This window comes from Rhinolophus sinicus, linkage group LG01 (genome assembly GCF_036562045.2).
Source record: "Rhinolophus sinicus isolate RSC01 linkage group LG01, ASM3656204v1, whole genome shotgun sequence".
NCBI lineage: Eukaryota > Metazoa > Chordata > Mammalia > Chiroptera > Rhinolophidae > Rhinolophus > Rhinolophus sinicus.
In genome coordinates this window covers 151,431,057-151,457,244 of record NC_133751.1, presented here as the reverse complement: position 1 = coordinate 151,457,244, position 26,188 = coordinate 151,431,057, and the positions used below count along the sequence as shown (strand labels likewise).

Here is a 26,188-nt window from a genome sequence, read left to right as displayed (position 1 = left end):
TCTTTTCTCCTTTGACATTACCTTTTTATTTCTCATGGGCTATATCTGATTATATTCCAGACTCTAAGTAAGTCATTCTGAAACAGTGTGTCATAAATAAATTCTTTTTGGTAGTAAATAAAATTGTGATTCTCAAAGAAAAACTATACAACAAAATGAATTTAGTAAACTTTGTCTCTATCTGTAGAGCTGATTTTTCTTTTGTTTTTGTTTTAAATAATAGGAGTTGCAAAATCATAAATCGTCAGGCCCAGAGAAGTACTGTAGTGAACGAAGTGTGCTGAGTGTAAGAACAAAGTGTGCTGGTATTTTGATGCTGTCATAACTAATGTTGAGTACTGAAGATGGAATTTGCCTTTGGTTTTAACTGACGTTAAAACTTGGCCAGGCAGACATTAGTGACCAGTGTGAAGTGTAGCAAACTTGGAGAGCATAGGCCCCCAAAAAGAGGAAGATATCTGTAAGTTCCAGGGGGTTGATACCACATGGGAAGACAGATCCTCTCTTTGGAGATCATCTGATTTTTTTTAAAGAGAATTGGGAATCTAGATTTTTTATTTGAAGTCTACTGAATATTGTTGGCTCAAATATTTAAAAAAATATTATTCATAATTGTTATGGGTTGAACTGTGTCCCCTAAAGATATGTTGAAGTTCTAACTCCTAGTACCTATGGATGTTACCTTATTTTAAAATAGGGCATTTGCTGATGTAATCAAGTTAAGATGAGGTCATTAGGGTGGGCCCAAATATGATATGATGGTGTCCTTACAAGAAGAGGAGAGAGAAACACACAGGGAAAAGGCCATGTGAAGAAGGAGGCAAAGATTATAATGATGCATCTACAAACCAAGGAATGACAAGGATTGCCAGCTATCACTAGAAGCCAGGAAGAGAGGCATGGGTCCAACTCTCCCTCACAGCCCTCAGAAGAAACCATTCTTGTTGCCTGGTAGCTTCCAGAACTGTAAGACTATTCTTTCTGTTGTTTTTAAGCCACACAGTTTGTGGTACTTTGTTACAGCAACCCTGAGAAACTAATACAATAGTAAATACACATGCATGTGAGTTTTATATATAGTTTGCCCCTACGTAATATTAAGTAATTTTGTTACAGATAAAAAAAAATAAACAGGAATTTGTAAAAATACCGTGTTTCTCCAAAAATAAGACCTAGCTGCACAATCAACTCTAATGTGTTTTTTGGAGCAAAAATTAATATAAGACCTGGTATATATTATATTATATTATATAAAACCTGGTCTTATAGGAAAATAAGACTGAGTCTTATATTAATTTTTGCTTCAAAAGACACATTAGAGCTGATTGTCCGGCTAGGTTTTATTTTCAGGGAAACACGGTACATATCTTGGTTATGCTTTTCTGGAATATGGCAAGTTACTTTGTGTCATTATCAACATCTCCACTTTTAAGTGATGTCTTAAACCAGCAGATGACCAGAAAATTAAGTATTTGAATTTATTCCTTCAATAAATATTAAACATTAAGCAAGTTCCAGATACTGGACTAGGTGCCAGGGGTAAAACTATGAATAAGAACAGCCTTTCCTCAAGAAATGTACCATTATAACTGTAATTATAATACAATAAATATAATGACAGGAGAATAGCAGAGATTGCTATGGGAAAGCATAAGAGGGGCACCTAATACCAACAAGAGGCAAGGAAAACCACCCAGTTGTGATGTGCACAACTTAATGGTGAAGAAGGAGTGACATGTCAGCTACTTAGTCTTACAACTAGTACAGAAATGACCTGAGATTCCCGACCCAGGACCTCTGACCCAAATCTCATTCTATGTACCTCACCAAACTACTATGGTTTTTTTTATCTGCAAAAATGAGGATACCGTTAGTCCTTAAAACTTTTGTGAAGATTAAATAAGGCACATGAAGCACATCAGTCCAACGCTTGGTCATGTCAGGTCTCACTAGTGCCTACTAGAATCTGGTTCTCCCACCTGTCGTGGATCCATGGAAGACTCTATTTCCCAGATTCCTCATCATGGGAATAGTTCTGGCCAATATGTCAAAGCACATTAGAGCCAGTATGTGATTTTCCGTGCTCTCTTTCCCTGATGCTAAGGCCACAGATACCATGTGTTCTAGACGAATGGAGCTGCATATGATGAAGCTTCTTTCAGCCCGAATCTCTGAGCAACTATTAGAACAGGACCCCTGCCAACCTATGATGGAAATAAGCCTCTGTTTTGTGAAACTACTGGGATTTGAGAGTAATTGTTTTTTTTTATATAGCAATTTATCTTAGTCTATTCTGACTAATACCCTGGTCCATAATACATGCTCCACAAATTTTCCTCTTTCCTTTGACAATAATTTAGGTCACAGGGTGATAGAAATAAGTTTTAATTAAAAAAAATAAAATCTAGGGCAAGTATTACCCAGATACATAGAATATATTATTACTGCAGGTCCTGAGACAAACCAAAATCAGCTTACAATAGTTAAGAAAGTAACTGTGTCCTAGGACCAGGTGAAATGAAAAATCTATTCGCTGTCAGAAAAAAAGTCACCTTTCATTAAAGATAATTTCTCTCATTCCTCCAAACCAAATTATTTAATGTTAAAAATAGCAAAAGGGCCTTATGAAAAAACATATAAATGCTAAAAATCCCAGCCTGAGGTTTCAGCCACTATTCTTAACATACCTTCAGAGGGGTTTAACTGCCATTACTACAAATAGAAGACTTCCAGGAAGGAATTATTCAACAAAAAGAAGTCTTTTACTTTCTCCACAAACTCGGGACATAGGGAGAAAGATGAGAGTAAATATAATTCCAAGTTTTCCATTCAAACGAATCTAAATGCTTTTGCCTAGGATTCAACATCTTGGTGATATTTTCTCATTTGCTAACTAACTGCATTTCCCACTTTTTTTTTTTTTTCCAACACGGATTCCATTTTAATCAAGTCTCCTCAAAGTCCACAAACAAGCCATATTCATCATATCTTTATACTTTTATCCATTTGCCTGAAATTCCCTGTCTCTTACTTGGAGAATGAGCTGTAGGTCTGCTTCCTGTATTTTGTTCTCTAAGATTCAATACTTTTGTTGTTGTTGTTGATGATGATGATGATTTTATTTTGCCATTGTTTAAAAAGTTGATACATAACATTATATTAGCTTCAGGTATACAACATAATAATTTAATACATGTGTTTATTGATAAATGATCACCACAATAAGTCTAGTTAGCATCTATCAATGCTTTTTTATGCCAGTAATTTTGTTTCTTATCTAGACCATAAGTTCTCCAAGAACAGGAATGATTTTTTACACTTCACCTCCCAAAGCTCTGGCACATTAATGAGCACAACATCATCAGTAAATAAATCTTCTTGGTTGATCAATTTGTGAGTGCTTGTGGGGGTGGGTAGATAATGCAATTTGATCAGGGAGCATGGAAAATTGAAGAGGTTCCAGCAGAAGGACTCGTGACCGATGTGAAAATCAGTGTCTGGGGGTGGGATGGAGGACTTGAAATCATGTTCCATAATTTTTTTTAAAGCTGAGTATTACCAATTAGTATCCATTTGATAGTAGGTTTCCCACAACTATCCCATAGAGAATGAAAATAGGTAATGAGGCACGACAAATATTTCCCTGCTTGGGAATAGCTGCAGGTGGCTGGTGAAAGAGGCCCCCAAAATTATACTGTTTACATTTTAAAAATTAGATCTTTGAAGGTATGTCTTCTTCCAAATAGCCTTTTTTTTCACAATAGTTTCTCAGTTTAAATTACCTGTAGATTTAGTTTAATCACCCTCAATTGAATAAATAATGTGATTATTTCCCAAAGAATAATATCTAGACTTTATTTTTCAAAAGAAAAAAAAATCACTTCTGGATCGTCTATGGTAACTATGTATTAGAATATATATTAGTTATAAATACCAAGTCTGGAATCAAACTGCTTGGGATCAAATCCCAACTCAGCCAATTACATAACGTCTCTATACTTCAGGTTCTTTATCTGTAAAATGGGTATAATTATTAACTATAATACTGTGAGGATTAAGTGAGTTAGTGCATGTAAAAGCACTTAGAAATGTGCTTGCTACAGAACAAGTACTCAATAAACATTTATTAATTGTGGCTACAATTATAGTTATATATAGTCATGGCAACATAAAAAATAAATAAATAAATGGGGCCAAATTTTTTATTCCATATGTATTTCTTGAATGCCTGTCAGTTCTAGGCACTGAGGAGCTACAGTGGAACAGGACAGACATTCCCTCTGTAACCATGGAGCTTATATTCCATTTGGGTTGATAGACAATAAACAAATGAATAAATGGTCAAGACAGATTCAGACAATGGTTATTACTAAGAAGAAAATAAAATCGGGTGTTGTAACAGAGTGTTGAGGGGAAGGGAGGCGAGGAAAGACTGTGGGAAGAGGACATGTAAGTAGAAGCGTAAATGACACAAAGGAGCAGCTTTACCCTAAGGTGGGAGAGAGTGTCTCAGGAAAGACCTTTCGGCTGGAGTGAGCTTAGTGTGTTTGTTTGAAGGCCAGTGTGATAGGGGCATGGCAAAGGGACAACAAGGAGGGGATGGAAAAGAGAGCATGGGATGGCGCAGCCCTGTAGGCTATGGGAAGGAGATTGGGTTTTAATTAAATTAAGTAAAGAGTAGACCTCCTCACTACCTAGCTTGTTTTTTTCTTTTTTTAAATTCTAGTATTATCTGTACATATTCTGTCTTTGTTTGCTACGTGTTCCTAGGTCGTAGCTTCAGGTCCATGTTCTCCCCTTTCTTTTGTCCTGGTTGCTGTTGTGAGGAATCCACATCTTACAAACAGGAAGACAATATCTTTGAGGAATTACTTGGAGAAAACACGTATGTTGTGGCCACATTAACCCTATACCTTATAAAGTATATCTGGTCCTCATATGTGGCTTATTTTGCACCAAACAGTGTACAGTAATGAAACTGAAATGTAAATATAAGAAATTTTATTTTATCTTTTATGGTATTGGTACCACGGCCAATTTATCCATATGGCACCATACCTAGGTCCCACTATTCTTTTAGGAGCTCATAAAAATGTTTTAATTTATCTTAAAATAAAAAAAAATAATAACTTTTAGGTTAGAAAAAACAAATAATATTAATATATTCATTAGGGCCCATGAAAGGGAATGCAGCCCTCCTTGGTGCTCATATGATAACAGATACTAGGGTACTGCTTATTTTAGTCTTCAATGCAATTATTACTGTCACAGAAAAACATTTTATTTTGTTCGTTCTAGTTTATTAATTTAGTGGACTGCAAAATATTTGAATGGTGAACCCATAATAGTGAAAAAATTTTGTGTATCCTATAGGTGTATATTTATTTGTAATGTATATACTACTGTATTATTACATTGTATGAAATATAACATATACTTAGTTATAAATATATAAATAGAAAAATTTAAAGACTAGATTAAAGATGAAATAAATAATTTTAAAATAATTTTAAAAGTTTTTAATGATATATAAAATCTTTCCTCTTAATAAAGTTATTGATAATTATTCTTAGTGAAAATAATATAATTGAATATGCTGAATTTATATGAAAGTCATATTTTAACATTTAGTGATCTGAGAGTCAAGCTTTTAAACTTGGTTTTAAGGGCTAACATAGCTGAAAAAGATCCTTCACAAAAAAATCTGTATATTCCAATGGAACAAATACATAAAGGAAGCACTTAAGAAATCATCATACTCGTTTTTCAATCCCATCTATCAGTTATGCAAACATTGTATTGAAATTCAGCAGCATGATATCTTCTTGGGTACAAATCACTTGTTTTTGACACCTAATCAGTTGTTTCATTGTTATATTTTTAGCAATGAGTTCAAGATCCACTGAAATGTTCATTTAGAAAGTTTTTGGACAGATTATAAAATGTTAGTTATGTTTTAATTAAGAGCAGCTATGACAGTACTTATAGATGACATATTTATATCTGTTGTTAAAGTTCAGCAAAACCACATAACAATGGAAACATCTCTGAAGATTCATTTGTAAAATTCTTTCTCTGTATTAATGAGTTTTTCCCAAAGACAGTGAAGAACTCATTGTTAAATATCAACTTTATCTTGAGGGGATGGATTAAAATATGTATTTTCTCAAAAAATATCTACAAGGTAGCATTTTATTAAGACACACCTACTTGTACTGCAGCAAAGTTCAGCAAATTTGGAGCACTAATTTAATTTGTAAAAGAAATGTGTATAACTCACCTTTAATTTCAACAATGAGTACTTCAATGAAATAACTTGTGCACTTCTTAGTAGCAAAAGACAATTTGGTGGTCATTGTCCTCCTCATTAGAAAGTATTTAAAAGTTGTAATACTTAAAGTCATACATTTTAAAGGTCATTGAATGGGACAAGGAAATTGCAATACATGGCAAATGCTGAAAGGGAACCCAGGAGTGATGGAGTAATTCTCAAAAAACTTTGGATGTCACAGTATGCTTTCAGTATACCCTGCAAACATTGTATGATCTATTCCTTGCTGATATATACAAGAAGTGAGGATGCACTGTAAACATCTATATTAAAGACTAGTACGACCAAATTCGTTTTCCAATTTTTAGGCAAGAAATAATTACAGTTTTTTCATCTTCACTATAATGAGTTATATGACTTTGGATATCACTCTGTTAAATTGCCATTGGGTGTTTCTCGTCTTTTTTTTTTTTTTAACTTTTTACTGTAGTTGCCTTCTCCTAAACATGTTTACTATGATATTGATTCCTTTTCTTATTTTTGCCAATCAAACTGTTCTTTAAAAAAAACAATAACAAATAAACATAGATATTACGGACACTTTCTAAATAATCTATGCATTTATACATATTCCTTTCAGGGGTTCTGATGTCAGTTAAAATTAATAATAGATATTACTACTGAGGCTTGTTCCAAAGCCTCTGTTTATTATTCAAATAGAACAAGCCCAGATTAGCAAATATATTTTAAAAAGCTGTGAAATATGCAGTCTTACTAAAACTGAGTGAGTAAATTTTGATCTTGAGCAATAAAGTTATTTTTTCATTTTTTGTTTGCTTTCTGTAAAAGTATCACATATTGAAACAATAGAAATATTCTGTGTGCTTATCAAAAATATCTGAACACAGAATAGCATCTCTGTGACTTAAAGCATTATGAAAAGACAGAGAAGCATATATTACTTATGTCAAATTGGAATTTTTTAAAAGTAAAGTGACATTATCTAACTTACTAAAGATTGGAAACCAGAGGGTAAAGAGGGATTAGTATTTCAGAGACAAATATTAGAAAAATAAAAGAGTATATTAATAGCTGAGATTAAAGTCATTCAATTAATTATTTTCAATGCAAAGTATATTATAACATCAATTGCTAATAATTCAATTCATATTTGAATCAAGCAAGTCTAAAGCTTGACTTAGAACATTCTGGAATGTTTTAAGAATTAATGAGGAATCCATCATCCATTAGCATTGCCTATTACTTTTATTCAAAATAGGCGGTAGAAAGCCTGGGAAAATAAACCAGTTTTGAAGTAGCATTGTAAAAATTGTTTTAAAAGTAAATGGCCACAAAAAAATTCTATTCAGCGCATCAAATTTGCCTTGGCCTAATCCATATTTACCAACTTACTTCCTCCTAGCTATTTTCATCATCTTCTATCATTAAACGAAGACAGTAGTTCTCAGTCTTGAAGCTAGCAGAAATAACCCCCTGAGGGAAGTAATAACTACCTACCTCTTTGACTGTGCCTTCTCTGTCTACTTTGAGGCTTCTCCTTCTTCCTTCTGCCTCCTAAATGTTCCCGCCTGAGGTTTGTTCAAGCCTTTACTCTTTACTTTTCATACCCTTGCCTCTGATAATCTCATTTACCCTATGATTTCAATTACTGCCTCCCTGCAGGATCCCAAATAAGTGACTCAAGCTGAGACTTTTCAAGCTACAGGCTCACATTCAGACTTTCTGCTGGTCATCTACATGTGGATATACTGCAAGCAATACAAACTTAATGTCTACAAAACCAAAAGCATGATCTTCCTCCATTATCATTTCAAGTCCTCTGTTTCTGTTAATGCTCCATTTGCCTACCTATGCTGCTTTGAGACTCAGAGCTCTTTGAATCCTCTGCCTCCTCTCTTATGGTCCCATCCTTACGATCATCACATGCACTGTTATCCATAACATATTAACTAGTCTTATTTCCAACCGAGGAACACGTCAATTTGAAGCATAGCTTTAATTATGTTTCATATCTTCTTTCAAAACCTTTGTTTGCATTGGTTTACTTATGGATGAATGTTCAAATTTCTTAGTCTGCTGTTCATGAATTTAATGATGTTATACTTATCTAGATTCATTGCCCATCATCCTATCACTTATAGCTGATACACAGTGACATTTTATTACTTAATATTTCCCCAATATAACATGCAGTACCTTGTCCCTTCATCTTTGCTGATATCATGCATCTTGTCTCTCGCTTGAAGTAATGTGCAACCTTAAAAACGTAGTTCAAATTAAATCTTTGCTTAGAAGCTTTATCTGATAGATCGACCTTAGCTATGATCTCTAACTGTTGATTTATTCCTATGGGCACCATGATGTAATGGAAAGGGTATGGGCTTTGGAACTTTCGATGTCTAGATTCCGAAATCATTCTGTTAGCTTTGTGGAAATATGAAAGTTATCTAACTACTTTAAGTCTTGGTTTTCACATCTACAAAATGGGAATAATACAGTTTAATAAGAAGTTCAAAAGAAATCCTGTGTGGTGTCATTGATGTCATCAGGAAAGAGGACAGTTAAATGGCTACCAAGAAGCCTGAGAAGGTAGAATTTGCATTCATTCAGATATATCAAATGCCAACAAAGGAGCAGGCACTTTAGAGCATGATAAACAAGATAAACACAGTCCCTGCCTTCATGGAGCTAACAGTATTAGAGTCTAAATTCACCTCAGCCTAGAATCCAGTCCTCTACTTTGCAGATTCAGAAATGACCTGGAATGGATTGGATTGACGGATATGACTCTTGTTAACAACACCCTTAACACTGATGTATGAAACCAGAAAAACAATTTCTTATTTAAACTGAAAATGTAACTGTCAAACAAACTGACCCCTCAACATGGTCTAACCAGGTAGCTGTATGGAATCAGAAAGAGAAGTAGAAAAGATTAAAAGTTTGGTGGACTTGGGTCTGATAGCCAGATGGGTCAATCTCTGAAACAGGAAGATAGACTTTCTTTCTTAATATATGTGTATAAAGAGATTGCACCAGGAATATCAAGTTCAAGAGAATAATACCCAGAATAATACCATTCTCCTATTTTCCTCAATTTCTGAAAAAATTTCAGAATAAAGATATTTCCAACTATTTCTATGGATCTTAAAGGTAGGAATGAAAGTGCTTGCCACAGATCACTGTACAAGATGTTATCTCACGGTGAGGCTGAGGATAATGAGAGAAAGGAATAGAAGTCTGGACTTTTGATCAGGACTTATGAATCCTCAAGTGACAAAGAGAAATCACTGCATAAGAAAGAATGAACTCAACCGAGTATCTGCCATTAGGCAAAATAGCAGCTCAGGGTCAAACATTTTAGCATTGAGACTAAAATGTCATTATTTCCACAACTACTTTTAAGTTGTGGATTGTAGTCCTATAAAATTATGTGTTTGCCAATCTAGTATCTAAACTTCTTGAAGGCTGAGACAAGGCCTGGTTTGGCTTTCAATTAGAACACCATAGCCAGTAGACAATCCACTCTGCATGTACGTTTAAGAAAGGAATGAATGACTCGTCTTACCCTTAAGCAAAGGCATGCATATTATCTAGGCATGATCTGCACATTGGGTAAACCCCCTTATATAAGACAGATGTTTGGGGATGGGAAGAGGACATGGGACGCAGGCCTTAGTTGGCATGAGACTTAAGTAGTACTCAGGTTGCAGCAGACGAGAGATTGAACTCTTATCTCTAGTTCCTCCTATCCCTTTGATATTCGAATGTTCAGTAAAGAGAGATCCCCGAGACAAACTGACTGGGCATGAGTAGAAGGGAAAATATAGGGTCAGAATAGTCTTAACAAAATACCGTTTCTCTGGCTTTGTCCATACCCACTTTGTAGTCCATTTAGCTGTTTTAAAAACTCTAGAGTAGGTAGTAATAATTATAAGCTGTTAATTATTACTCTTAGGCATCATATAACAATGTTTCCGGCAACAATGGATCGCATATACGATGGTGGTCCCATAAGATTATAACAGAGCTGAAAAATTCCTGTTGCCTTGTGATGTAACCATACTGGAGAGGTCCTAGAGCAGGCATTACTGTTTTGTCCAGCTCAGTCTATCCATAGTAGCACCTGGGGGCACTCACCTGGGACCTGGGAGCTTCCACAGATGTCTTCCCCTTCCAAACCAATGTGACAACTGGACCAACCCTTATGGTTCCTATTATGATTGCAAGACACCCTTCAGTGATAACTGTTAGGAAACTTGGAAGAAGAAAATAATTTCTTACTTACAGGCCTGGGAGTGTACAAGGCAGGCCAGGGGCACAGAGTGAGGCAGAATGAGCAGGAGGCTGGGGCACAGCTTTGATTGGGGTTGAGGTTGGGGGCCAAAAGCTTTACAGATTCACTCTGAATTGGTCAATTTAAAACATAATACTTTAAAGTGTGGGAAGAGAAAAAACAAGTAGCCCCCAAAATCATCAGTTATCAAATCAACCAAGATCTAAAACAAAGGCGTCTCAGTGGGAGAGGCAGCCTGGCTCTTAATCCTGGCTCTTTATCAAGTCCAGTGGCTGGCAAGGTGTTTATTCGAGATAGCCTTTGTCGAAGTGGATGCCTCTTTGAAGTGGAGGCCTGAGCAATCAAAGCTTAAGTCAGGCACTTGCTTTACAAAAAGAGAAGGCCAGGGCTCACACTGCAATTACTCAAGTGTTTGTGGTGATGCTGGTGTAGACAATCCTACCTTCACCCTGCCAGGCGTATAAAAGTACCGCACATACAATTACAGGAGTACGTTATACCATCTAGGTTTGTGTAAGTTCACCCTATGATGTTCATACAACAAAGAAATCACCGAATGACTCATTTCTCAAAACATATCCCCACCTTTAAGGAGTGCATCCCTGTTTTGTTATATATCCATCTATCCATCACTTGGTTCATTCCAAAAACATTTGATTGGGGTTGTGGTTGGGGGTGACTTGAAAACATCCTGCAAGATAACAATAAAAATAACAGCAACAACCAAATATATGCAGCAAGAAGTCAAAGTCAATGCTGACAATAAGGAAAGCAAAATAAACGAAAGCCAAGAGTAGTGATCACACACAGAATGCAAACTTTTGGGATCTGTATACATGCTTAAATGTACTACCATATTGACATTGAGACTGACTACACAAGCATTCCAATTTTGCAGGTATATTCTGATTTCCTTGGAAAATCTAACTTCCTTAGAATGTGAGCTAAAAGAGAATCTTTAGAAAAAGAAGTGTATGTTAGCATTTCTTTAATTATACTGTCCGATTTCCGTAAGCCTGAACACATGGCGCATTGCTGGTTTAAAAGCTGTTACTTGAGATTTCAAGTCCTGCAGAATGTTCCTTAAGTGAATTTTCATGTCTATACCTTGTCCCATCTGAACGTTTTTCTTTTGCTTTTTTTAAAGTAACTTAAATGCTTAAGACATTCACTCAAAGGGTAGCCTTTGGTTTTCCTGGCATTGCTGTTTAAATAAGACATACTTCATTTGTTTAATATTTCAAAAAATAATTGATAAGAAGGGAACTACATCCAGTCACTGAAAGTAATAAAAGTTGAAATATAGAATAGCTGCATTTTACACTTTAAAAAGTCAGTGGCAGAATCTCTGTGACCCATCTGTAGCTGAGGAGTCTAAGAGAGTGCACGTTTTTGATCTAATAAAGGCAGGCAGGCACAGGTGTGTTGATAGGCACTCACTAAAAATCACGCTTCCAGAGCTGGAGAATTAAGCATGCACTCGGGAGTACTGCTGGGGTTTTCTTTTCCGCTTAAAAAAAAGTTATATTGTACTGAATGTAGCTCATAAAAATGTCCAACTGATAGTTTTGGAGTCACACATTTCTTCCAGCAAAGCAAGAGCAACACTGGCAGGAATATTATACATTTGCTGAAACATTTGTAGTAATGGGACTTACACGGGGCCCTACAGGAACTTCTAACCATGCAAAATTTTTACATAAATCGGATTGAGCCTCTGAAGGCTGTCATAGGAGACAAACTAATAAATGTAGAAGAAGTACAGGTAGCTTTGCATGTGAACTCAGTTATTGCTCCTAGAAGTTTCATTTTAAATTAAGCACAAAGATTATTTAAAATGGCCATTCATGGCAGAAGGCCACTTAATGGAAGATAATGGGATCCCCAATAGAGTGTGTTTTTATAAAGTAGGTCCTGCACTAGCTGACCACATCACCACCCTTCTGTCTAAATAGAACTTAAATTGTTAGTGTTACCCTCTGGTGCTTTATGTTACTCAGGTGTGGACTTAATCTTTTAAAAGTCACTGAAAAAAATATGGCTCCTAGATTAGATGGAAGATGCTTAAGCCTTTCCCACAATTACAAATTGCTTTGCTAGCAGAGCTAGCTGTAAACAAGGGGGCTATAGAAATCCTGTCTAAAGGAATAAAATATAATAGGTTAAAATTTGATGAAAAGATATCAAATAAAGCATTTATCGATTCTAGAGGATAGTAGGAAGGCTGAGCAACTTTTTATACTCTTGTGAGGGCTATGACAATAGGGCATTATCAATGCAGAGAAAGGAGACCTGGTTAACACCCGTTGATTTAGGATGCACTATAGCAGTAACGGCAAATCAGAAGTAGGTAAGTCTTTTAGGGGACCTAGAGCTCAGCTTTGCATCAGCTCCAGATGAGGTAACTCCAGAGTGCTCATGCTTTAGGAACCCGGCAGAAGTAAATATAATCTTTTCTAAAGGACGCTAGCATCATCCTAGGCCTTCAAATATTTCTTAAAGTTATGAAAATACATAACCAGGTGCTCAAAGAGAAAATAAGACATGAATAAAATATAGCAGAAAGAGCAGACAGTCAGTGGCTTCAAATATTGGCATTATCAGTCACATTTTCTAAAAAACACCTATTATTTTCAAGGAGATGAAATAAGATGGAGAATTTCAACAAGTAAGATAACCAAAATTATGTATTTTTGTTATGGGTTTATTAATATCTTGGACTCAGCTGAATAAAGATTTGTCAGGAAAAAAATACCTAAAATAAAGCAGGAAGAAATTAAAAAGTTGATAATACATGAAAAAGGTTAAAAGACAAGTAAGATCTAAAGTGTGTATAATTAGAATCCCAGAAAGGGAGAAAAGAGAGAAAGGGCAAGAAGCACAATTTAAAGAGATAATGGCTGAAAATATTTCCAAACTGACACACACACACACAAATTATGTCACTATTTAAGAGCACTTACAAATTGTAAGAAATAAATACAAAGAAATCCTGATGTAGGTACATCACAGTAAAATTGCTGAAAACCAAGAAAAAAGGAAATCTTAAGGGAGTTGATAGGGGTCAAATTACATTCAAAATTAATGACAATTATACTGAGTTGATTTCCCAATTATAAACAATTAAGCCAGAGCAATTCAGGACCATATTTAAAGTGCTGAATGAAAGCATTTCCAACTAAGAATTGTATAGCCAAACAAATCATTTAAATACGAAGGTGAACAGAAAAAGAACATTTAACAAAATCCTACCCTTCTTCATAATAAAAATACTCAAAAATTTGGAATAGAAGTTAACCTTTTCAACTTGATAAAAGCGATCTGCGAAAACCCACAGCTAATATCATATTTAATGCTGAAGATTGAATATTTTCCCCTAGGTAAGAGACAAGACAAGGATATTTGTTTTCACTACTTCTATTCAACATTGTATTGGAGGTTCCTAGCCAGGGCAATTAGGCAAAAAGAAAAGAAGAAGAAAGAGAGACCGAAAAAAAAAAAAAAAGTCTCTAGATTGGAAATGAAGAACTAATATTGTCTCTATTTGCAAATGGCAGGATATTGTATACATAAAATACTAAGGAATCTAGTAAAATAAAAACAAAAAAAACTATTAGAACTAATACATTAGTTTGGAAAGATTGCAGGGTTCAAGCTCAATATACAAAAATAAATTTTATTTATATAAACTAGAAATGAACAACACAAAAATGAAATTAAGAAAACAATTCCATTTACATTAACATAAAAAAGATGAAGTACTTAGTAATAAATTTAGAAAAGGAGTACAACATTTATAATCTGGAAACTACAAAACATTGTTGAAAGAAACTAAAAAAGAGCTAACGATGAGAGATCCCATGTCTATGGATTGGAAGACAATATTTTTAGGAGGACAATACTTCCAAAATTGAACCACAGATTCAACGTAATCCCTATCAAAATCTCAGCTGGCTCCCTTGCAGTAACCGATAAGCTGATATCAAAATTCAAGAGGAATTTCAAGGGACTCAGAATAGCTTAAACAATCCTAAAAAAAGAACAAAGTTGTTCTTACAATTCTCAATTCCAAAACTTACTACAAACCTACAATAATAAAAAGTATAGTACTAACATAAGAAAAACATAGATCAGTGGAATAGAATAGAAAGTTCAGAAATAAACCTTCATATTTACAGTCAATTGATTTTTGACAAAGATTCCAAGACAATTCAATAATAAAACAAAACAAAACAAAAAAATCCAAAAAGCAAAAATAATAACCAGTACTTTCAATAAATGATGCTGGTACAACTGGACATACACATGTAAAATAATAAAATTGGACTCCATTCTTACATCATATACAAAAATGTATCACAGACTTAAATGTAAGGGCTAAAACTCTAATATTCTTAGAAGAATATATAGTATATCTTTTTCACCTTGGCCTTCTTAATGGTGACACCAAAAGCACAGAGTCAAAAGAAAAAAATATAGGACTTTATTAAATTAAAAACTTTGTGATTTAAAGATGTCAAAAATGAAATGACAACCCACAAAATGAGAGAAAATATTTGCAAGTTACAAATCTTATAATTGACTTGTATTTAGAATATGTAAAAAAATTTTACCAGTCAATAATAAGAAGACAAATGAACCAATTAAAAAAATGAGGAAAGTTTCTGAACAGACATGTTTCCAAAGAAGATATATAAATGGCCCATAGGCACAAGAAAAGATGTGCAATATCATTAGCCCCCTGGGAAATGCAAGTCAAAACCATAATGTGACTGCACTAGGGACCCACTGAGATGGCTATAATCAAAAGACAGATAATAACAAGTGTTAGTCAAAATGTGCAGAAAGTGGAATTCTTATACATTACTGGTGGGAAAGTAAAATGGTGAAGACACTTTGGAAAATATTCTGGCAGTTCCTCAAGAGATTAAACACAGAGTTTCCATATGGCTCTACAATTCCAAACAGGAATAATAACATATGTCCACACAAAAACTTGTACACAAATGTTCATTGTGGCATTATTCACAATAACTAAAAAGAGGAAACCATCCAAATGTCCATTAACTCATAAATGGATTAAAAAATATATATTAGGTCTGACACGTAAGTTTGCGAACTCATCCTAGAAAAAGTGCTACATACCTTATTGTTGAATATCACTACAGTCACCTTCGAAGTACTCCCCTTGGGAAGCTATGCACCAACGCCAGTGCTTAGTCCATGCTTCAAAGCAATTTTGGAGCTGTTTTTCTGGAATGACCATCAGAGCTATCGTCATATTACACTTGATGTCCTGAATGTCATCAAAATGTCTTCCTTTCAATATTTCCTTTATCTTTGGGTAAAGAAAGAAGTCACTGGGGGCCAGATCAGGTGAGTAGGGAGGGTGTTCCAATACAGTTATTTGTTTACTGGCTAAAAACTCCCTCACAGACAGTGCCGTGTGAGCTGGTGCATTGTCATGATGCAAGAGCCATGAATTTTTGGCGAAAAGTTCAGGTCGTCTAACTTTTTCATGCAGCCGTTTTAGCACTTCCAAATAGTAAACCTGGTTAACTATTTGTCCAGTGGTACAAATTCATAATGAATAATCCCTCTGATAGCAAAAAAAAGGTTAGCAACATCTTTGCAACAAGTTCGCAAACTTAATTGTCATACCTTGAATCTTGGATAAAAACCAAATGAGCAAAAAGTCCTAATCACATGTCATTTAGAAAAGACACTTCTAAAGTAAGGAGATAAAAAAATATGGACACTGAAAGTGTGCAAAAAGGTTACTTACCATAAAATATCAGCCAAACTGATTCATATAGACAAAGACTTGAAGGCAGAAAGTTACTAGAGATAAAGGAGGACACTTAAAAATATTAAATGCTTCAGTTTACCAAGGAGACCTAATAATTTTAAATTTGTAAATTAATATACTAAAATGAACCTCTAAAATATAACCTTTAAACATACAAAGCAAAAATAACATAAAAATAAAAAGCCTACAATCATAGTGGGATATTTTAATATAATATCTCTCAGGAAATGATAGAACAAATAAAATCAGTACAAATACAGAGAATTTAAACAACATTGTTGACACATTTGACCTAAGTGACATATTACATATAACAATGAATCTAACTGTGGAACACACCTTCTTTTCAACCACACACATAATATAAATATTAACCTTATGCTGGGCCATAAAGCTAGTTTCAACAAGTTTCAAAAGACTGAAATCAGAGAATATTCTGTGACAACAAGGTAATTAAATGATATATTTAAAAAAGAACAAAACAAAAAGACAGTAGAAAAATCTCTACTACAATGGAAACTATAAAATATTCTGAACTGAATGATAGTGAAAATACAACTTATTAAATTAGAGGGATATAGCTAAGGTCATACCTGGAAGGAAATATATGTCTTAAAATGTGAATATTAGAAAATATGATGAGCTAAATATTAATGAGCTATAAGCATCCATGTCAAAATGTAGGGGGGGAAAAGAACAGCAAGTAAAAACAAAGTAAAAGGAGGAAAATAGAAAAAGTAAAAATAGAAATAAACAAGATAGAACAAACAAAGTAAGGTCATTCCTGAAAAGCTTTAAAATTGATAAATTCTGGTGAATATAATACATAAAAAAAGAGAGAAGGCACAAATAAATATCCAATGTTAGGAATAAGAGCAACACAATGAAGCCTTTAGGTACTAAATGTTAAGAGGAAAATATGAATAATTTTGTACTAAAACATTTAAAAATTTCAATGTAAGATACATTTCTAGAAAATACTGTTTGTCAAAATTGACACTAGAAGACATAATTCAGAATACTCCTCTTAAATTATGAAACACTGAGTCATTTCTTAAAAGCTTTTCCACAAAGAAAGCCACAGGGCCACACGGCTTTACAAGTAAAGTGTATCAGCTATTAAGGAACAAATAACCCCAATATTATATACTCTCTGATGAGGCCATCACAACCCTACAACAAACCTCATAAGAATATTACAAGAAAGGAAAATTACAGGCCATTCTCATTTATGAACATAGGTGAAAACATTATACACAAAATATCAGCAAACATAAAAAAAATATATAAAAAAGAATGGGTAGGGTTTATTTTATGAATGTAAGTTTAGTTTACCATTTAAAAACAACAACATAATTCACTACTTTAATAGAATGAAGGAGGAAAACCATATAATCAACTCAGTAGGTGCAGAAAAGCTGTTTAATAATATTCAATATCCATTTGTGGTAAAAATTCTTAGCAAATAAGAAATATGAGGGAATCTTCTCCCCTTAACTGATAAAGGGTATCTATAATAAAGGTATGACAGTATTATATTTAATATCTATCCTTTTGAGGTCAGAAATAAGACTAGAATCTTTTGTACTGAAATTCCTAAGCCATATAGTAAGACTAGACAAAGGCATAAACGATATAAAAATTAGAAAGACAATAAAGAAAAATGTCATTAATTATAGAATGGTCATGTATATAGAAAATCTAAAAATGTTTTCAGTTAAATTTTTAGAATTAAAGTGTGAAAGTGTGGATTAAAAAGATCAATACAGAAATCAGTTGTTTTTCTCATCACAACAAATGATAGAAAATCAAATTTTAAAGTTATCTAAAATAGTATAAAAAATACAAAATAAAAAAAATAATATAAAAACATCAAATATCTAAGGACTTGTCTAACAATACATATGTGCAAGGTAACTATGCAGAAAACCATAAAACATGATTGCAGCAAATTAAAGACACAGCTGACTCTGAGAAAATCCATGTGTAATTTTTGACTTCCCCCAAACTTAACAACTAATGGCCTATTGTTGACTGAAAGCCTTACTGATGCCATAGACAGTAGATCAATACCTATTTTGTATATGTATTATATACTGTATTCTTACAATAAAGTAAGCTAGAGAAAAGAAAATGATATAAGAAAATCATAAGAAAGAAAATATATTTATTGTACAAATATTGTACTATACTTATCCATACTGTCCATTCACTTCGTCTGTTTTAGGGTACACAGTTCTTCTGGGAGTTTTTTCAAATTGTTGATTGAAAAAAAACTCATATAGCTGGACCCACACACAAAAAATCAGTCTCGGGTGGATCAGAGATTTAAATGTGAAAGGTAAAACAATAAATTTTTGGAATATTTAGGGAAAATTTCTAAGCAGTACATAAAACAATTATAAAAAGATAAATTTGCTTATATTGTACTTAAGAACTTCTGTTTATCAAAAGATACCATAAGAGGTCTAAGATGCAAGACACAGAATGGTAGAATATGCTTACAAAAGGTAATTAAAGAGCTGGTAACTAGAGTACAAAAAGAACTCCTAAAAAAGAATAAGAAAAAGACGGACAACCCCATCATGAAAATGGGTGGGAGGCTTGAATTAGTACTTATCAAAAGAGGATGTCCACATGGCAGATAATCATGTGGAAAGGTGCTCAACCTCATTGAGTCATAAAGAAAAGTCAAATTCCACCATGAGATACTGCTATACACTCACCAGAATGTCTTTTGTAAATATTCTAATAATATTCCAATTTTTAAGGATAGAAGAACTTGGGAAACTTATGTATTGCTAGTGGTGTGGAAGTTGGTATAATTAATTTATTTTACTATAAGACCCGGTCTTATTTTACTATATGAACAGGTATAACAATATAATATAATAAATACCAGGTTTTACATTAATTTTTGCTCCAAAAGACCCATTAGAGCTGATGGTCCGGCTAGGTCTTATTTTTGGGGAAACATGGTATCACAACCTCACAGTGTTACTAGGGTATATAGACCATCCAGAAATGCATGCACTTGTTTACCAAGAGAAGTGTGCCAAATGTTCATTGCAGCAGTATTAATAATGGTCAAAAACTGGAAATAGCCCAGATGTTTTTCAGTAGAATGGATAAATTGTGGTATTTACATACAGTACAATGAAAAAACTGCACTAGCTTGTAAAAGCATGGAAGAATATCGCAAATAATATGCACAAGGGTCATATTGTATGATTCCATTTATATAAAGGTCAACACCAGACAAACTACTCTATTGTGCTTAGGGATGGATACTTATGGTTATGAGTCCATTGTTATGAAGATCTGGATTGGTGGGAGGGGCTTTTGGAGGACTGAGAGTAATGCTTTCATAATCTGACATCAGTGTTTACCTTGTGGTAAGTCATCACGCAATTTTGTTTGTGAACTTCTTTTCTGTACGTGTATTATCCTTCCCAATATAAAGGGTTAAGAAATTTGATTTGATAAGAAAGGGAGTAAAGCAAGGACACATTTTTCTTGAGAGCTAGGAAGGCTAGGATCCCTGGGGAGAGACAGGTGAGGGAGGTGTAAAAGGGCAGAAAAGACTTATGGGGGGTGGGGGGGAGGAGCCAGGAGATAAACTGCTTCCTTTGCAATCTTATAGGCTTAAGGTAAAAGGAACAACAGCCACTCTGGGAGAACTTGTTGTTGGGTACCAAGATATTTACCTTATTGTTTCAGCAAACTTTGTCATGTATGGGAAGGAAAATCTCCTTTTTTAACTCTTCTTTTGATAAAAGAATGTCTCTGCATTCTCTTAGGCTGTACTAGGTCTGATAGTCTTGTGCACCTTGTACATTGCATAATGCTTTATTTAGAATCATTTTTTGTAAACCTCTTGGATTCAAAAACTAATTCTTTTGTTGGCTTGCTTCAAAAATGTGAATGAGCTAATTCTAATAATTCTTGGTACAAATCCTCAAGGTATCTGGGCATAAATTAAATATTTAACAATAGTTTACAAGACAAAACTATTTAGGTTCTCATTCCTTAGAGACTTCTTTTCTTTTTGGCCCCTGATAACTGTAGGTATTATAATTTTTACCCATAGGGATTAAAGGAGAAGCATAAAGCCTGTAAATGGATACTCCCTGGATTTTTACTAAGTGAGAAAATGCCTGGAGAGGGGAGACACAATTGAGATCTCATTCCAACCAATGAATACTTTTTCTTGAGGTTAAAAATTTATGCTGGGAAGTAGAGCACGATACAATATTGGGAAAAAGTATTTCTAGTGGTTTCAAAGATATACACAGCTGTCACCTATCATTTAACAAAAAAGACCAGCTTGCTGTTTGTGTGTGTGTGTGTGTGGGGGTGGGGGTGGGGGGGGGGGGTGGGGGGGGGGGGGGGGGGGGGGGGGGGTTGTTGAAAGTAGGGAGGAAAGAAACTTCAGCCATTGACTCTCCTGTTTAGAATGCTTAAACTCTATCATTTTCAGAGGAGAAATGGCTGCCTGCAAGAATTGGATGAAAATAAGGATGTTGATGATGATGATGATAAAAGTTTATTTCTTTCATTACGTCTTTGGTTCAAATTATCCACAAATACGCGTACATAAATCTTTTTCTTTTTACTGGAATGACCTCCACATATCTGTATGCTTTTACATTTCATGGTTTAAAAACCCATAGAATCCAGACCATAATTCAGGGAATTGGATGTGAGGGCTTTACTTGGCACACAGCATCAATAGATGTTAGCTATCCTCATGATTAGTATTATTAATTTTAGCACTCAGGAGAGCTACTGTTTTGTCCTGGCTTGGCAATTACATTGTTATAAAACGTCCTGGAGATCACACCCACCGGGTGACCCCAGCCAGTACGTACTGCTCTTTATTGGGTCTTAATTTTGGCATCAGGAAAATGAAAAACTTGGATTCCATAAGCTCTTTGACTCAGATTTTCTGCCTCCATGGAGCTTCCCCTAGTTTCCTCCATGTAAACTCTGGGAGTTAGTAACCCCTGAGTGTCAGCAGTGGTTGGTGCCATGGCATGGTGTGTGTGTGTGTGTGTGATGGGGTGGGAGGGGTGGGGGGAATGCACGGATATGGAGGGGGTTTTGCGGGTTTCTTCAGGAGGTTGTGTTTGCCTTTCCTGGGTAGAGGTTGTAGAGGTTAAGAAAACCTGGTGAAATGGATGCCAGGGACAAATGTTACCTAATTTGGTCAAAGAACAAAGAGCGTGTAAACCATTTGGAAATCCTCAGCAGTGCACTGGGATGGGGGCATTACTGCAAGAAACATACTATCACCCAGAATTTCAGAGTAGGGTCGCTGCATTTGAGAGGGTGAGCATAATGTAATTACTATTTCAAACAGTCTGGGTTTGAGAAGGAAACTGGGTTGGAAGCTTGACTGCGCCAATTACTAGTGCTATGTTGCAGAAGGTACTTGATGGCTTTGTTCCCCAATTTCCTTATCTGTAAAATGGGGTACATCTCTAACTTATGAGGTTGTTGTGAGAGGGGATAGAAGGCAGAGTGGGGACTCATTAAACGAGAGCTGCGCTTATTAAAAGAAAATTAATCATTTTTCTAATTCTCAAGACACCATCAGGCTTACTCATGCCTTACTAAGAATTCTCAAACATCTCAGTTTTCTGTACCGACTGTACTCCCGGCTCCCCCCCATCCCCCATTTCCCCCGCCCCTGTCACCGGCTACGGAGTGGAAGGAGGAAAAAGCACGTGGGGGACGGACTGGGGCAAAACTAGCCCCATGGCCCCCTGGCTTCCTTGCACGGTGGGGCCTGTCATGGCGGCCCAGCAACAGCTTAGGTGATCTCACATTGCAGAGCAGGAAGAATGGAAGGGTCGGGGGTCAGCGCAGCCCAGACCCCCTACCCCGCCTGCGGTCCGCCAGGCTAGCCGGGCGCGAAAGCCGGCTCGGCTGGGTCCCCGCCTCCAGCGGCGCGGGACCCGCCTGGACCCCGGGCTCAGCCTCGCGCTCCGGCGCCCACCTGGAGAGGCGGCGGCCCGGGCCTCGGGCGCCGGCAACTGAGGGCCCAGCGCGGGCCGCTGGGGACAGAAGCCAGGGCCCTCGAGCGCCCCGGGCCCCGCGCGGGGCCCGCCAGGCGCTTGGCGCCCTCCCCGCCCCCTCCGCGCGTCGCTCCGCCGCCCGCCGCCCGCGGCCCCCACCCACCGGCCGCTCCTCCCCTCTCCCCACCCTCCTCCTCCGCCCCCTCCCCTCCCCCGCCGCCTCGCCGACTGCTCGGCCGAGCGTCTCAGCCGCCCGGGCCCGGAGCGCAGGCGGCGAGGCCACCGCACCTGCAGCAGTCTCGGGCAGCCGAACAGGCACCTCGCCTCCCGCCACCCGACCTCCTTCTCCCCTGCGCCGGGTCTCCCATGACACCGGAGCCCCCCGACCGGCCACAATGACCACTTCCCTTCAAGATGGGCAGAGCGCCGCGGGTAGGGCGGCTGCCAGGGACTCGCCGCTGGCCGCCCAGGTGTGCGGCGCTGCCCAGGGGAGGGGCGACGCCCGTGACCTGGCGCCAGCCCCTTGGCTGCATGCGCGAGAGCTCTTGCCCCCTCCGGACGGGACCCGTGGCTGTGCTGCAGACAGGTAGGCAGCCCTCCGAGGGCGCGGGGGAGTGTCCTGGGTTGGCAGCCGGCGAGGGGGTGAGGAGGCGGTCCTAGGGGGTGAGCCATGTGCCCAGAGCTGGGCCAAGTTTGTGAAAGTCTCTGAAGACAATTCCCTTTGAGCTGGCTTCACTGGATCAGCAGGACATTGCGATCTCGCAGAGCCTTATAAATAGCATCACCGTTTCATTGAGAGCTCCCGGTCTCTCGCTTCTATCCATCGGTGTGAACTAAGAGGCCAAGCTCCAGGCTGACCACCCATCATGGCCCTGCATTTTGAAAACAAACCTTTTTTATTTTATGTATTTAAAAAATTGTAGCATAAATGAGTTCACCTCCTACATAAAGTCCTACAGTGACCCTGGAGAAGCAAAGCACAGATGACTTTTGAGCAGTCTTGCTGTTCAACACGAAAGAATAGAGGCTTTAAAAGGTTTCCCAATCTCCACAGCATTCAGCACTTAAGGGCCTTTAGAGTTAACAATTTTGCACATACTTTAGGAAAGAAAAAGGCTGCAACAATACAAAAATTTATAGCCCTTTATGGTCATACATTTAAATGGTACTTTTCCCCAGATTTTCAAAGTGCTTCAACTTCACTAAAGTTAAAATTACTCTGCAGTGGACTAGAGTACATTTATACTAGTTCTATTCACTTACCTCCTCAAAAACACTGCCTTGTGATTTAGTATCTATAAGCACTTGAGACATCAACAGACTGTGTGTGGGCAACATTGTGAATGAAATTTGAAGTGAGATGAACCACAGCTATAATTAATAAACCATAACTTCCAAAAGTGATTAGTAAAATAGCATAGGATGGATTCGCTAAATTTCTATAGACCTTGTCAGTTTAATGGATGCATAACAATATCTAACTCCTCAGGACGATTCTTGCATCAGTTATTATTACAGTATGTATTTTGGCTTCAGGAAAATTATCAAAGAGCTGCAAATGAGGTTTCCATGCCTGGTGACTTTTTAAAGGCCCCAAACAAAAACAAACAAACGAAAGGATAGGATACTATAGATGATTGATTTATATCAATGAACATATTTTATTTTGACCCACAGAAATTACATTACAGACCTTGGCTGTATACTTTATATGATAATGTTGTTGCAGAGTGGTACATGTTAGCCTTAACTTTTTAATCCTCACAGCAATTAAATTTTACATTCTGTTTTATGTAAATTACATCCTATGTTCTCTTGGTGTAGGAGAAAAAAGAAAGATCTTGATGTTCTGGAAATGCCGTCTATTCCTAACCCTTTTCCTGAGCTGTGCTGTTCTCCATTTACATCGGTGTTGTCAGCGGGCCTGTTTCCCAAAGCTAATTCAGGGAAAAAACAGGTATGCATTTAAAACTTTTCTGATTCAGAAATCTTAGGAGTTCTAAATCCATACAGTCTTTTAAGATATTCAGTAACCTACAACATTAACAAAGGATAAGCATGGCCTATTTTAAATAACTCTTTTGACAGACATAGTTCTTTGCCATTATTTTCCTTTAAGGACTTGTTTTTCATTGCTGTGTAATGGGAATGTTAAAACTTACCTGTCAGGCTTTTGGGATGAGTTAAATGAGAGAACATATGTAAAGCACAGAGTCTGAGAGCTATAATTATTCACAGAACTGGTGGGAGAATTCTATGTGATCAATTCTAGATGATCAATTTTAAGTTAGAAATTGGAAGGGGGTGTAGTGGTATTGGGGTGAAAAGGGGGTTGGCTGGTTCCTTCAATACCTTGTTTAATCTTGCACGTTTCAACCCAAGCCAACCTCCTTTACTAAAGGAAAGTGATATAGAGAATCTGTGGCAAAGGTAATTGGAGTTTAGGACTCGACGTGTCTTCTTTATTTCAGTGAATTCCTCAGTTTGGAGGCTTCTGGCCGCAGAAGGCAGATGACTTGTAAGTGATGATTAGAAGGTGGATTTTATTTTTATGATTTCCTTTCTTTATGAATTTCTAGTTTGGGATTGACTTAAGCAAATTAGAGTTCAAAGATGAAGCAACTATGGGGAGATCCATTATGATTATATATTTTGCAAAACAAACAAAAAATATCAGTGTATCCTAGAATAATCCTATCTCTTCTTAACGTCTTTCCTCCCAGTTTTGAGTCAACAAAACAAAGAGAGGCTTCAGTAGGCAGAAAGTACCTTGTTCTTGCAGGGTAGAAGCAATAAATTTAAAGAATCAGATACTTGCAGTGAGAAGGACAATGAACAGAGAAGACAGTTAAACATTTTCCCCCAACTGTTGTTCCCTTTCTTTTTTTTTTGCACTTTTACTACTTCTGTGATGTGTTTAGTAATGTCTGATTATAGCTTTAAGAATGGAGGACATACCCTAAGAAACAGATGAATTCTTGATAACATACATCAGTAATACAGACAGTATGGAACTATTCCATGGAATGTTGTATTTTGATGAAAGTCTGGTATAACAAAGCATGTACACTTTGGGGGGTGAGGGTTGAAATTTAATTGGTGCAAGTGCTTTTTGGATAAGGATTGGAGAAAATGGGAGTCAATATCGCTGGAGCAGAGGTGTGTTTTGAATTAGTCTTTGTTGTGGGAGGCAAGGCCTTAAGTCTCTGGGACTGTGACTTTGAATGCGGGAATGAACAAGGAAGAGACTCTCTTGAGAACTTTATTATCAGGGTGAGATTTAAAGTCAGAGCCCAAGGAAAAAATGCCCTGCTGAAACGTCTGGGCCTTTTGAGAGCTTGGCTTTTTGGGGTATGAGTGGGGGAATATGGATGATAGGTTTGTCTGTGTGTCATGGTGGTGGAAAAATTATTCTGGATTGTCTGTGTGACCAAGGAGAAAAGGAAATGTCTGATGACAACATACATCTGGGGAGTTGAATAGCTTTCCCTGTTTATGAAGGGCCTGTTATGTTCCCTGCACTATCCTAGTCTCTGAGACACCCAGCTATGCAAAAATGCCATCTGAAGGGTGTTTACCAAGGTGGGGTTTTGATTTGGATTTGGGTTAGGGATTAGGTGTTAGGAGTTGAGCAGAGGAAGGAGAGTGGAGGGCCAGGCTTGGGCTTACTCCCATTTTTGTGAATGGATACTGGAAGAATGGTGTGTCTAGGAGATGCGTCCATGTGGTAGGTTTCTTTTGAATATATATATAGAGAGGGAGGGAGTAAG

General features: G+C 36.7%; 1 protein-coding gene and 1 long non-coding RNA gene across 4 annotated transcripts in view; one reads left to right on the top strand and one right to left on the bottom strand.

Annotated features, from left to right (window-relative positions):
• LOC109445174 (uncharacterized) overlaps window positions 1-20,751 on the bottom strand; it is a 45,266-nt gene extending 24,515 nt beyond the window's left edge. For 2 of the 3 annotated variants that reach the window (XR_012497813.1, XR_012497812.1), the window contains exons 1-2: window positions 13,553-20,751; window positions 11,175-11,280 (exon numbers count right to left, since the gene is read on the bottom strand). This is a non-coding gene — a long non-coding RNA (uncharacterized LOC109445174). The remainder of the gene's footprint in view (window positions 1-11,174; window positions 11,281-13,552) is intronic. The other variant, XR_012497814.1, reaches the window with a different exon arrangement.
• An 840-nt stretch (window positions 20,752-21,591) lies between these two features.
• Window positions 21,592-24,933, top strand: LOC141570772 (uncharacterized). Its single transcript, XM_074329199.1, has 4 exons — window positions 21,592-21,729; window positions 22,037-23,004; window positions 24,243-24,375; window positions 24,890-24,933. The coding sequence occupies exons 1-4, from the start codon at window positions 21,592-21,594 to the stop codon at window positions 24,890-24,892; spliced, it is 1,242 nt and encodes a 413-aa protein (XP_074185300.1). The 3' UTR covers window positions 24,893-24,933.
• Window positions 24,934-26,188: the final 1,255 nt, after the last annotated feature.

Bases quoted from the DNA above. Each gene is read 5' to 3' on its own strand.
- LOC141570772 (XM_074329199.1), top strand. From the start codon at position 21,592: ATGTTACCTAATTTGGTCAAAGAACAAAGAGCGTGTAAACCATTTGGA. The intron at 21,730-22,036 runs GTGAGCATAATG...CAAACATCTCAG, and splicing joins GGGTCGCTGCATTTGAGAGG to TTTTCTGTACCGACTGTACT. The intron at 23,005-24,242 runs GTAGGCAGCCCT...CTCTTGGTGTAG, and splicing joins CGTGGCTGTGCTGCAGACAG to GAGAAAAAAGAAAGATCTTG.